The sequence below is a fragment of the Chiloscyllium plagiosum genome, unplaced genomic scaffold (genome assembly GCF_037043375.1).
Source record: "Chiloscyllium plagiosum isolate Xiang-an unplaced genomic scaffold, Cpla_swu_hap1 HiC_scaffold_12, whole genome shotgun sequence".
In the NCBI taxonomy this organism is placed as follows: domain Eukaryota; kingdom Metazoa; phylum Chordata; class Chondrichthyes; order Orectolobiformes; family Hemiscylliidae; genus Chiloscyllium; species Chiloscyllium plagiosum.
The window spans coordinates 28,381,837-28,395,574 of record NW_028270150.1 but is presented as its reverse complement, the minus strand read 5'-3'; the positions used below and the strand labels follow the sequence as shown (position 1 = coordinate 28,395,574).

General features: G+C 40.1%; 1 protein-coding gene across 3 annotated transcripts in view; it reads left to right on the top strand.

Annotated features, from left to right (window-relative positions):
* Nucleotides 1-13,738, top strand: part of LOC122548014 (runt-related transcription factor 1-like) — a 227,122-nt gene that overhangs the window by 209,320 nt on the left and 4,064 nt on the right. For all 3 annotated transcript variants that reach the window (XM_087992574.1, XM_087992573.1, XM_087992572.1), the window contains one exon: nt 6,469-6,630. In XM_087992574.1, the coding sequence (XP_087848700.1) occupies nt 6,469-6,630 (162 nt within the window). The remainder of the gene's footprint in view (nt 1-6,468; nt 6,631-13,738) is intronic.

Below are 13,738 nucleotides of genomic sequence, written 5' to 3'. Positions count from 1 at the left end.
TGATATGTATAGAGTATTGGGCCACTGGTGAAGTTTTAGATCAAATTCTTCATTACTGTTATGACTAACTTAAGAATGAATTAACTAGCTCCTTGTTTGTGATATGACTTTTCAGCTAGTGAATTATCCCTGATAATCAGCGACAGTTTGATGTGGAAACATGAGGCAGCTAAATTGCAAACAGCAAAGTCCCATAAACAATTGTGATACATTTGGTGTCATCTTAGAGCCATAGAATCATACAACAACGAAATAGACCTTTCAGCCCAACTCACCCACGCTGACCAAATTTCTGAAATTGAACTAGTCACATTTGTCTGCATTTGGCCCATATCCCTCTAAACCTTTCCTATCCATGTACTTTTCAAATATCTTTTAAATGTTTTTCTTCTACTCGCCTCTACCACTTCCTTTGGCAACCCCGTCTCTGTACCTCCACCTCTGTGTGCCATCTGCTGCCCTTACTCGTTGCACATAGGGCAACCGTATCCAGTCCATTATATCTGCCATTCATTTTGAGTAGATAACTGACTGGCTAATCTGTTTAGTTGATGTTTATTGAGAGATACATTTCTGACCAAGGCTTCATGAGAACCCCCATTCTCTTTTTTGAGAATGGACAAGTATTGTTTTAATATATTTTTAAATATATATTTTAAATTTATTACATATTAAAGATTGGAGAAGTCACTGAAGTGAACTGATCTATTCATTGAGGAGAGTTGAACAAAAGTTTTAATATATATTAAGAAAATCTATTTGTATGGAACTATTGTATAGGTGCTATCAGTCCTTAACTATGGGATTTGTAAATGCCATAATTCTAGCCAACATCATTTCTTAACTTGGTATTAGATAATTGGCCATTCAGTGCTGCTACTTGTGGACTGTTGTGTGCAAAATGGCTGCTAACAGTGTCTGTATTTAAAGATGATTACACTTTGAGATGTTTGTGAAATGTGACAAGACACTGTGTCGATACCACATTTTCTTTTACCCTGATGCCGCACCTTCCACTTAGTTTTCCATAGAGTTTTCCTAATAATTGAAGACATGGATGCTTGTTCATCCATTACTGTCAATGAGTCAGTCAGAATCCTGTCTGTGCCTGAAGCAATGATTTAGTGAATTGTCCGCTGTTAGCAAACAATCTTTTGAGATTGCTACACTCTCCTTTAAATTGCGGATGCTGCTAAATGAGTGTCAAAAGAATTTCGACCACAAATGACGAGAAAATATTTTTCATATTTTTTTTTGAAGACTGCACCATGGCGCCGAACGGATATCAGCTGACAGTGCTGTCACCCACTCAGTGTCTGCAGCCCACGCAGTCTTGCTTAAAACAAATACACATTCATTTTGAGTTTAAAATGTCAGTCATCACGTAATACCCCTGCAAATTCATCTGTTTCTCACCCCAATGCAAGCAAGGAGTGTTAGGGGTGCCTGAGCAACACTATTCACCTGCCTGTTCCAGCTTGGAGGCAATTGTAAGTCTTTGAAAGTAAGGCAGAGCTGCAGGCCCCTCAGGTTGGCATTTTGGCCAATGCTGTGTCTCTGGGAGTCTCAGAGATTATTCTTTCATGTGTAAAGCCCTGATCATTACTAACATAGGATCACACAAGAAGAAAACAAGGAAGCCATTAATCCATCCAGCTGACGTCCACAAGGACAACAATCCCAATATGTACACTCCCCATCCCTATTAAAACCATGAGATCACATGGGAGAGGTGAGAAGCTAGATGTAAATACAGGCCAAATTGGTGGTGGTGTGGGGGTTTGTCGTGTGTGTGGGCAGAGGTATGTAAGGGGTGGTAAGATATCTGGAACATTCCTCCCCAATCAATCGAGACAGTCAAAACTAATTGAGAAGATCATTCTGTCCCTGAATTCCCTACAGTACCTATCCTTTGTAAGACATGATGTCTGCAGCAGTCAGAACAAGTTTATCTCCTGCTCGAAGGAATTCAAGGAGTTCATCACATGAGGCAACAGACATGACTCTTGACATTTAACCTGGATCGAACCTTATCTAACCTTCCATATCCTAACATTATACTTGCTCACCCTAACCCCTACATTCTCTCTATCCTGCTTGACTGGAATGAATATTTTGGAGAGCAGTGAAGCAAATTGTGCTTGTCACTGACCTCAAAAAAAGCAGCCTGTCAAAGTCTATCGATCTCCATGGTAAGAATATCCCCTTCCCTGACCATTGTCTCTGCAATTTATTCAGCAGAGCTGTTTGCATCAATTAGAGCAGTCAGCCAATTGCAGTGAAGTATTCTCACTGACACCAAACCCCTGAATTCTTTTCCCTTCCAAGTTTTAAAAACAGTGAAATAGATGACTACAACATCCACATGGGATTGCCACATAAGCTCAAAACCATAAACAAACTTTACAAATACCTTGTTTTCAACCATAGAACATGTCTATTATGTACCAACAACAGGCATGTGCAGATCATCATAACCTAGCTGAATTATGAAATAAGATCAAGGGCCTAACCAACCTACTGCTATTCTCATCTAACAAATATAGTCGGTGCCGATGTGTATGTGTATGAGTGCATCGGTGTGAGTGAGTGAGACAGAGATATTCGAAAAGTTTACACAACAAACAGTTTGGGACTGAGACTACTATGTTGAAAACTAGTGCATATTTTGCCAAAACCTTTTGTCTCCTCTATTTTAAGGGCAATATTCACCTATTTACTTAATTGGGTTAATGGCTACAATAAAAAAATTAGGAGAGATATTCCAGACAAACGCCCCCACAGTATGATTTCAAGGCATTTGGTAATTGGCAAGAAATTAGTAAAGCAGTTTTCTAAGGCACAATATGGATATAGTCTGATACGTATAGATTAGTGGGCCACTGGTGAAGTTTTAAATCAAAATCTTCATCACTGTTATGGCTAACTTAAGAATTAATTGGCTTCAATATAGCACCTCATTCATGTAATGGCTTTTCAGCTAATGAAAAATTTTAAAATAAATGAAATTTATTATAACAAAGGAATTTGACTTTCAGCTGACATTAAGTTATTCCTTCAGAAATGATAAATTTGTTGAGTAGTAATTTTGAACTCAGTTCACCTTTAAAATCTCAGTTACAACATAACAGTGGAGTTTCAGGTCAGTTCAATGATTTCTAATTGTTTTCAGTGCAGAGGGTCCCAACAGTGTAGAATCACTGACAGCAGCATTTTGGCAGTTTTCCAGCCTGTCACAAAATCTTAGAGACACCCTGTTGCTGGGGTTGTAGAGCTGGATATACTGTCAGATTTTGTGCAGGACTGGCCAGGGAGTGCTCAGCAAACAGTCACACAGGCAAGAGAGGCAAAAGGCTAGTAATACCATTTCTTTTACATCCTCACTCCAAGTTGAGATACTACAGGAGAACCCTGGAAGCCTTCGGGCTGTGCTAAAATGGTGACATGTCAGGCTAGCATCCCCCATTCCTGATCATTTCACCTACAGAACTGGAAGCATCATGTGAAATAGATCAGGAGAATCAGCACTAGAGGCCTTAAACAGAATAATTGACAAATAGTGCAGTAAATAGCGAAACTGATTTAAAAAATAATCAGTGTGACTCAGTTTGGCAAAATGCTTGTGAGTTGAGGTCTAGATTCAAAATCCTGCCCTTTCAGTGATCAGAAACTCTGATTACAAAGCCTTTTGCTTATACCTTGCACAGACATTGATAGAAGGCAGTCTTAGGAGAGATCATGTATAGATAGATATTCCCACACACCCCATGAGAATGTTGTTTTTGGTCTAATGAACCATTCTGGATGCCAGAATCTAGGTGTGGTACTTCACTGGATTACAAATATTAAATTGTTTGCCCGCAGCAGATTTATATGCATTTTGGCAACAAGTGTTATCTTTAAAATATTCAGTGTTCGTTGCCCAGGTGAATAATTTGGTCAGATATCATGACAGGATTCAGTTTATACTTAATATAAACTTTATCCTGCTTGTAGGTGTGAGCAATTGACAATGAGAGTACAGCTCACACTCTCTGTAAGAGGTTAGTCTCCCCCAGTCCAAGCTATGCCTATCTACCCATCCCAGTCACACTACACTGCTGAATGTGTTTCTCTGATGAATATTTGAGGGTGCCCCATTTGGTGTCTGAGGCTTTCTGCTTCGATGTTGAGGGACAGAAACTTTTTCCCCGGGTACAACAGAGTGTTACAAGGGGACATAAATTTAAGGTGAAGGGTGGAAGGTATAGGGGAGATGTCAGGGGTGGGTTCTTTACCCAGAGAGTGGTGGGGGCATGGAATGCGCTGCCTGTGGGAGTGGTAGAGTCAGAATCTTTGGTGACCTTTAAGCGGCAATTGGATAGGTACATGGATGGGTGCTTAAGCTAGGACAAATGTTCGGCACAACATCGTGGGCCGAAGGGCCTGTTCTGTGCTGTATTGTTCTATGTTCTATGTTCTATGTTCTAATATCAGATGTATCTATTTGGGTTATGTGCAGGAATCATTTCTTATACCCTCTACTGAATGATTTTTGGCGCAAGGGAGTTCTGACTATTAAAAACTTGCAAGATTTCACAACTATCTTTATAAACAGTGCAACATGACAGGCTACCTTTTTGTTTGCATTTTAATTGGTTTTTGTTCTTCACCAATTTCATTAAAGTTGTACAGAATACCTCAAATAAGTAATGAGTGCATATGACAAAGCATCAAGTCTTCAAAAGGACGACTTCATCTGGGGTAACATAAGGGTAGCTAAGTATCCACACACACATACTGAAGAGCATCCTGCCCAGACCTACCGCCATACCCTATCCCTGTAACCCCGCATTTCCCATGCTAATCAATCTAGCCAGCACATCCCTGGACAGGCAATTCAGCATGGCCAATCCATCTAACCTGCACAAATTTGGGAGGAAACTGGAGCACCCAGAGAAAACCCAAACAGATGTAGAGAGAATGTGCAAACTTTACCCAGATAGTTATACAAGGGTGGAAATGAACTCAGATCCCTGGCACTGTGAGGCAGCAGTGGTAACCAATGAGCCACCATGCCACCCATCATGAACAGTACTTACTTGTTTAAGCTGAGCATTTCATTAAGAGACTTACTGAAGATAAACGTCAGTCTTTTGAGTTTATGCAGGATCGGATAAATCTTAACATAATGGCCTTCCATAGACTATGTCAGAGTTTCAGAGAATGTTCCGGGTACTGAAAATGGGTGGTTAAATAAGAATAAGTGCAGATTTTCTCCTTCTTTAAAATAGGATATAAATGAGTTAGAAGCAGTTCTGTGAAGGTTCAGCTGAGTGACTTCTGAGTTGGATGTGACATTATCTTTTGAGGAAAGGTAGGACAGGTTATGCCTACATCCATTGGAGTGAAAAAAAGAGAGGTGATCTTATTAAAACATATAAAATCCCGAGAGGACTTGACGAAATCACGTTCTGAGAGGATATTTCCTCTTGTGGGAGACATTAGAACTAGGACACAGTTTAAGAATAAAGGTCTCCCATTTCTGATAGACATAAAGGCAATTCTCAAGTGGTTATGAATATTTGGAATTCTGTTCACTGGACAACCATTGGAGGAAGGGTGATTGAATAATTTTATACAGAGATAGGTTCTTGACCAACAAGGAACTCAAAATTATCAGGAGATGGGCAAGAATGTGGAGGCCACAATTAGAGCAGCATAGTATTAGTGAATGAAGAGCAGGCTAGAGGACCCAAAATAGCTGAGGAATGCCCTTAATTTGTATGCTCATACCCTTTCTCAAACCCTGTGTGCACAGCCATTGGTTCCTTCACACCATCGGCAACAAAATCACTATCACTGCAAGTGCTAGAGCAAATCATATGTTTGTAGCAACACATGAGATTCTGCAACAGGACATTTACTTGCGCTGACATGACTGTAAGTTGGAAAATTGGCGAGGGGTGTGACCACTACAAAACCAAATTGACCATTTCCTAATTTCTGTGCATAACTTTCCAATAAGGCCACATCTGATTCATCTCTCGCTCTCTTTGTTAAGTATCGAATATCTTTGGTTGTTTTCATCTGGGTTACATTAACAGTCAGTCGTGCTGCTGGCTGGGATAAGAAGATCTAATCAGTCACCATGGAATTTGTGAGGCTCTTGCAATGGAATTGATGCACTTTAGCTCATTCTAGTGTTCTTTACCAGCGAATGAACTGTTGCGAAATGCGCTGACCAGAAAACTATGTTTAATGAAAGATGTTACCTTAAAGCACTTATTAAAAAAAACAAAAGCTCTGAACCTCTTCAGGTCAAATTTCAGACACAAAAACACTTTGATGCTTTCTCTTTTGGATGCTGCCATTACTATAAAATAATTAAAGTTTTTTTTCATCTGTGCAAAGTTTCTGCTAAGGTTTCAGTTGTTGAGCAAACTAACACTTCTTCCTCCCCACCCCCCGCCCCCCGTCTCTACACAGATACCAGGCATGTACAGCCTTCTCCACCATGGACATATGACCAGTCATACCCGTATATTGGGCAGATCTCCACACCTTCTGTTCATCCTACAACACCGATCTCCCCTGGGCGAGCGAGTGGGATGCCGACAATCACAGCAGAAATTTCCAGCAGGCTTTCAGGTGAGCAGTGGATCCTCAAAGAACAAACCAAGTGTGGTTGGGGAAAGAAACAATGACATTGCAAATGTCCTGGGCAAGATTGGCCCCGTGAGCTAATAGCAGGTAATGCTGGTTGCATATTCAAATAGAGTAATGGCTAGCTAATGTAAACCGAATTACAGGTATACAGTTATTTATAAAAGTACAAAAATCCACTCTTAGTATGCCAATGAGTTGTGATCATTATGACACATTTCAATTTATACCTAGTCTAATATTTATGCTGTAACTCCGTTAAAGCAAATTAGTATCCAAATGATAATCTAAATTTAAAAGGCCTCAGAGTAGTCATTAAGTCTGAACGGACTTTGATAAATAAGTAATGAAAGGAGGTGAAAGTCATCTTAATGAGGAACAGGAGTAAGCTGTTTTTTCTGTCTTTAGTTGACAATCTTAAGACAATATAATAGGCCTGCACCAATTCGAGCTGTTTGACTTCTGAGAATGCTATATTTCTAGCAGGATGTTAAGTTAGAACATAACAGACATTTTTAATTATTTCATGCATTACTAGACCAGTACGCAGAGTTTTCATGATTTGGATGCTCCTAATCTTCATTGGAAAAAAGTTTAAACAGGATTATACCACGTAGCATCTTCTATGCGTATATCAATGAGGCTGATTTATATGCTGGATGTTGTGTGTGCTGATAGGCTATGTGTACTGATAGACTGGAAATGAAAGGATTGTTGTCATTAATGTATTGCATGTTCTATCTTTAATGGAACTATTTTGGGCCACAATAAATTTAAAAATAATAAGCAGCTATAGGTGCCAAGGCCTCGTAGAATGTAATTTTCCTTCTAGATTTTCAATGAAATCCCAATCTCAGATACGTAAATATTGGGCAATTGAACAAGAACAAAAATATGCATTTGCGTGGCACCTTGAAAAATGGCCCTTGCAAGGTATAAATCAGTCAAAAATAGACATCAAACTAAAGAAGTAGATATTAGGTGATTTGACTAAAAGGTTAGTGGAAGTGTTAAGCTTTGCCGAGGGCTTCAGGGGTGAGGCAATCTGGGGATGGAATTCCAGATTGTGCAGTCTAAATGACTGACAGCAATTCATTCAATGCTGAGGCAATAAGGCCAGAGTTGGAGGGACAGAGGATTCTGAAGGAGCTGCTTATAGGTCTGAAGGAACTTACAGAGGTAAAAACAAACAAAGCAGTGAGGGAATTTAAATGTAAAGATGTGAATTTTAAATTAGAGAGCTTGCGAGACTAATGTAGGTGAATAAGGGCCAGAATGACAGGTGAGCATTAATTGTTGCAAGATAGGTTACATTATGTAGAATAATGTTTAAAGAGTGTGGAGAATAAAATGGCTGCTGGAAGGGCCTTTGGAATTGTGACAATGAGGGGAGGCAATGGCCGAGTGGTATTGTCGCTGGACTGTTAATTCAGAGCTGAAACTTTATTGCTGGAACAGCACAGCAGGTCAGGCAGCATCTAGGGAACAGAAGATTCGACGTTTCGGGCACATGCCCTTCTTCAGGATTCCTGAAGAAGGGCATGTGCCCGAAACGTCGAATCTTCTGTTCCCTAGATGCTGCCTGACCTGCTGTGCTGTTCCAGCAATAAAGTTTCAGCTTTGATCTCCAGCGTCTGCAGACCTCACTTTCTCCTCTGTTAATTCAGAGACCTAGGTAATGATCTGGGGACCCGGTTTGAATCCTGGCATGGTATATGATGGAATATGAGTGATAAAAATCGAGAATTAAGAGACCGATGGTGACCATGAATCCATTCTTGATTTTTGGAAAACCCCATCTGGTTCACTAATGTCCCTTAGGAAAAGAAATTGCCATCCTTACCTGGTCTGGCCTACATGTGACTCCAGACCCACAGTAATGTGTTTGACTCAAAACTGGCCTCTGGGCGACCGGGAATGGACAATAAATACTGGCCTAGCCTGTGATGCCTTCATCCCATGAGTGAATAAAAATGAAACTCATGGCAAATGCACAGGCAAGAGTTTAAGCAACGAATGGGCCAAGGGATAGCATGAGAAGTACAAAGTAGGAAGTAGATGGGGTACTTGATGTTGAAAGCTCTGCTTGAAGGTTGTGAACAGTGGCCAAGGAAAAGAATAAGGCATTAGCCTTGATCTTCCAAGTGGTTAACTAGAGGAATTGCAAGGCCAAATGTCAGCCAAGTAAGCTGACAGCAGAGGCATTGGAGGAGCCAGCAGGGGCGTTGGAGAGCTTCCATTGGTTGGTGTTCATATATCTATCACATGACCTCCAGAAGCAAGTAGCAATGGTGATGGAGGGCACTAAGATGAGCAGCTCACCAACAGGTGGCAGTGGTGAAGGAATGTAGTTGGGGCAATCAAATGGACTCTTGCTGGAGAGAAAAAAACTTTGGTGGAAGCAGGTTGATAGGAAGGGAAGACAGATAAACAAATGATTCCCCAGCCCAAATGATAGAGGTTTTTTTTCCATGTACCCACAGAAAATAATTCCTTGTTTATCCTTAATTTCCCTTCTTGTTTGTAATGACCTGATGCCACTGAAATGAATAAACCTTGCTTCATGGTCATTGGGCGTACAGGGTGTTGAAATCTCACATTACAAGTGGAAGCTGCCCTCATGTCTTTGATTGACATTATTATTGAGCAGCATTTAGATGAAGAAGCTGACAGAGTGAGTGCAAATCCACAGAGTTCCTGATAGTTGTAAGACAAGAAAGAGACATCATTGCAAGAGATAGTCTGGCTACAATTTGATGAGTAAGAACCAATTCCAAGGTGGCAACTGCTGAGCTGGACAACACAGGAAAGACATTGGGGAGGGATGTGTGCAGTTGCTCATTTGAAACCTTGCAGGGACTTTAAGAAGTCAATGAGGGAAGTATACCATGATTACAGGCACAGATGATATCAACATCAGAAGTGTCCTGGTGTGAAGTGGATGATTCCAAAATGGGAATGTGACAGACTACATGGTCAAGAAATGCTGTGTACTCATCTATCGGTCTATTTTAAAAACAAACCAAATATAAGGGTGGTATGGTGGCTCAGTGGTTAGCACTGTTGCCTCACAGCACCAGGGATCTGGGTTTGATTCCAGCCATAGGCGACTGTTTGTGTGGAGTTTGCACATTCTCCCCGTGTCTGCATGAGTTTCCTCCCACATTACAAAAGATGTGCAGGTCAGATGAATTGGTCATGCTAAATTGCCCATTGTGTTAGGTGCATCAGTCAGTGGTAAATGGAGGGAATATGAGTCTGGGTGGGTTACTCTTTGGAGGGTTGGTGTGGACTTGTTGGGCCAAAGGGCCTGTTTCCACGCTGTAGGGAATTTTATCTAATATAGGAGCAACTGTAGTGACTCATTCCACTGTGTTTTTTTTCCTCTGTGGCATCTAGGTTCAACTATTCCAAATAGTTTTGCTGAAAAAAAAGTTTGATTACATACCTGTCATGATACTTCATCACATTTAATTTAATTTACTTTAACCCGATCACATTCCCTTAAATTGATATTGCTGTGAACTGTCCTAATGAGTAAAAGATGAAAATCTTTAACACAACATGTCATTTTATTACAATACTCACATCCTGTATGACCAAAAGGCCATTTGTTCCAAACTTCTTGTGACTGCTTGGTGTGATATATCCATCTTTATAATATGGGCAAAAATTTATCAAATCAAGAATTGCAAGAAAATATCCAAAGTTAACCATTGATTAGAAACTACTGGTGATGGAGGAATGGTAAACCTATAGTTTAGAGGAAGCAACAGGTTCATACCATGAAATACGAGACAGGAAAAATAAGACAAGGTTCTTTCCCAAGGGGAAAAAAAATCTCAATAACTGAGACTTTATACAGTCCAGGAAGGGATGCAACTATTTAATATAATCTTCATTTTTAATTTCCAATTATCATTAAAAAGAATTAAACTTCGATAAGACCTACATTCATTAAAGCCCACAACTGTCTGCCAGACGTAGTTAAGGAAGTCATAGTTTGGCTCATTTCACCGTGTCGGTTTTAACAGTCTGGTTGCTTTTGCAAAGTTGCCACACCTTGTCTGACAGACATCTTCAGGGCTTGTCACCTGTGGAAAAAAGTTTTCATCTTCCTGCCAAATTGTAGAGTTGCACTGGATCACGTTGATCTGAGTCATACTGCAGACTCTGTCCAACTCCGGCTTAAAAACAGCCTCTTGTTCCTTAAGGCACTCAATCCTTTGAGTGCAGGTAAAACAGTGTGAGTCGTGTAGATATGTACAAGTTAATCTCACTCAAATACTGAGAGAATTCCATATTGAAAGGTGCAGACATCATTGAGGACCCACCTGAAATGAGCTCTATTTACGCCAGTAGCCAGTGCGAACAAACAAACGTACGACGCAGAAATTGCAGTGAGATGAGAAACATGACACACCTTGAGTGCTAATGACAAGTATTTTGTCAACGTTTCTTAGTTGCCAACTTTGGTTGGAAGTATTATTTTGAAAGTTAGCTTCAGACTGTCAGTGGCATTCGTGGACATATCACCTGACAGCTCAGTTTTATCATGCAGTAAATTTTCTCAGGATTGCACTGTCAGTGTGGAAGTGTAAACTTCTCAAACATAGCCAATCCACAAAGTCGCTCAGCCAGTTTAGTCACTTTGTACTTCTGAGGATTGTTTAAAAAGAACTAAATTGAATGTGTACCTGATTTAACTCTTTGCAGACCGGAGTAACATTCCTGAAGCAAAAACTAAACTGGACCTGGATTGCAGTTGCAAACCTAGCATCTCTTACACTAGAAAGTATCTTGAGACTTACAATACTCCTTCTACACAGCAGTGGCTTCGTGGCTATGGATAAGGCAGATTATGGTTATTCTGGTGAACTCAAATTCTGCTATCCTGTCAACGAGCACCAGAACTAATAAGCATGAAAACCATCAGGTTATTATAAAATTCTAACCGTTTAATTAACTTTTACCACAATGTTTTACCTGCACTCAAAGGATTGATTGCCTTAATGAACAAGAGGCTGTTTTTAAGCCCATACTATGTGAGTTTCTAGTCCTACGCTCAATGCAACTTGGATGACCAACAAATATAGTGCTGCCTACTTCCTTAAAATTGTTGAAAAAACAGTCTCAAATTGTCTGCGATAAAGTGCAGTTGCACAATACTCATCAGCAAAGCTAATAGTTTGTCATGTACACAGTTAACTGTACACGAGGAGCACAGGCAAAGAGTTGCATTTATGTAGCACATTCTTCAATCATCCAAAGTTTTAAAGTGCTTTACAAACAATGAAGTACTTTTAAATTATAGCCATTGTTGTAATACAGGAAAGACAGCAGCTACTTTGCGCTGACACTTTAAGGAAGTGACCAGGTAATCGTTTTTTGTGGTTTTGATTGAGAGAGATAAATCGGCTTGAAAATGAGGTAACTCCTATGCTCTTCTTCGAAATAAGGCAGTGGAACCTTTCACATTCAGCTGATTGGGTAGAAGGGGTGGCAGTTTAATGTCCCATCTGAAGAATGGCGCCTTTAATGATGTAACACTCTCCCTGTATTCCAATGGCAAGCCAATGTTGATTAAAAACTTCAACTTAGAACCTTGAGATTTGCAGCCAAGTGTGTTACCCACTGAGTCAGCCCTGACACTGAAGGAGGAGGGTTGTTTTAATTCATTTACAGGGTATATGCATCATTGGCAAGACCAGTATTTATTGCCTATCCCAAATTGTCCAGAGGGCAGTTAGAGCCAACCATGGTGCTGTGGGTCTGGAGTCAAATGTAGGCCAGACTGGATAAGGATGGCCGTTTCCTTTCCTAACAGATGTTAGTGAACCAAATACATTTTCCTATCAATCGACAATGGTTTCATGATCATTGTTAGATTCTAAATTCTAGATTTTAGTTATTGACTTCAAATTCCACCATCGTTCATTTCATTAATATCTTAAAATGATACTGTCAGCCGCAAAAATGCATTAATGCATTCAAATTAAATTACCTTTCTCGTTACTTTTTTACAAAGCCTATAACCTCAAATGACAGCAGAAATTGCTGGAGAAGTTCAGCAGGTCTGGCAGCATCTGTGGTGCGAAAGCAGGTTTAACATTATTTTACGTAAAATAATAGACTTGGAAAGTTTTTTCCAAATATGTGAATACATTTATTACTAATGTAGACATTTTAATATCAACTTTTATTGGTTTTCCCTTACTGCTGCTTAGTCTCGAATATCAGAATGTTTATATCAAAGAAGTACTTAAGCTGTTAGTGATGCAGCAAAGTGATGCAGTTGTGGGCGGCACGGTGGCACAGTGGTTAGCACTGCTGCCTCACAGCGCCAGAGACCCGGGTTCAATTCCTGCCTCAGGCGACTAACTGTGTGGAGTTTGCACGTTCTCCCCGTGTCTGCGTGGGTTTCCTCCGGGTGCTCCGGTTTCCTCCCACAGTCCAAAGATGTGCAGGTCAGGTGAATTGGCCATGCTAATTTGCCCGTAGTGTTAGGTAAGGGGTAAACGTAAGGGTATGGGTGGGTGGCGCTTCGGCGGGGCGGTGTGGACTTGTTGGGCCGAAGGGCCTGTTTCCACACTGTAAATAATCTAGTCTAATCTAATCTAAAACATTTGCAAACTGAAAAGACGAGAGACTCAGAAGTGTTAAGTAACCAAAATATTTCTTGTGCAAGTTCTTTGCTGTACCTCAGTTGATTCTGACAAAAAGTGAACTGAACAACTCACCTTTCTACTTTACACTGCTATAACATTTGCCTAAAGTAGTAAACAACATCATTAGAATCTTACAGATGTAGTATTTTTCGGCTGTACTTATTTCAAGGAATTTCTAGGATGAGGTGCAATTTTTGCCTTTTTTGATGGTTTCTGCTGTTATTACTCAGTACTTTTCTTTTACAAAATTGCAAAATCTTACAAAGCATAAGATTAAGCTTTCATGGGCCATTGATGACAATTTACTTCAGTCACAGTTAATTTTTGGTATAGATTAAATCCTACTAGGTGTTTAAAAGATCCAAAGCAAAATACCGCATAATTAACTGGGGAGGTTGGTTTCTAGGGCACACCTATACAGTCAG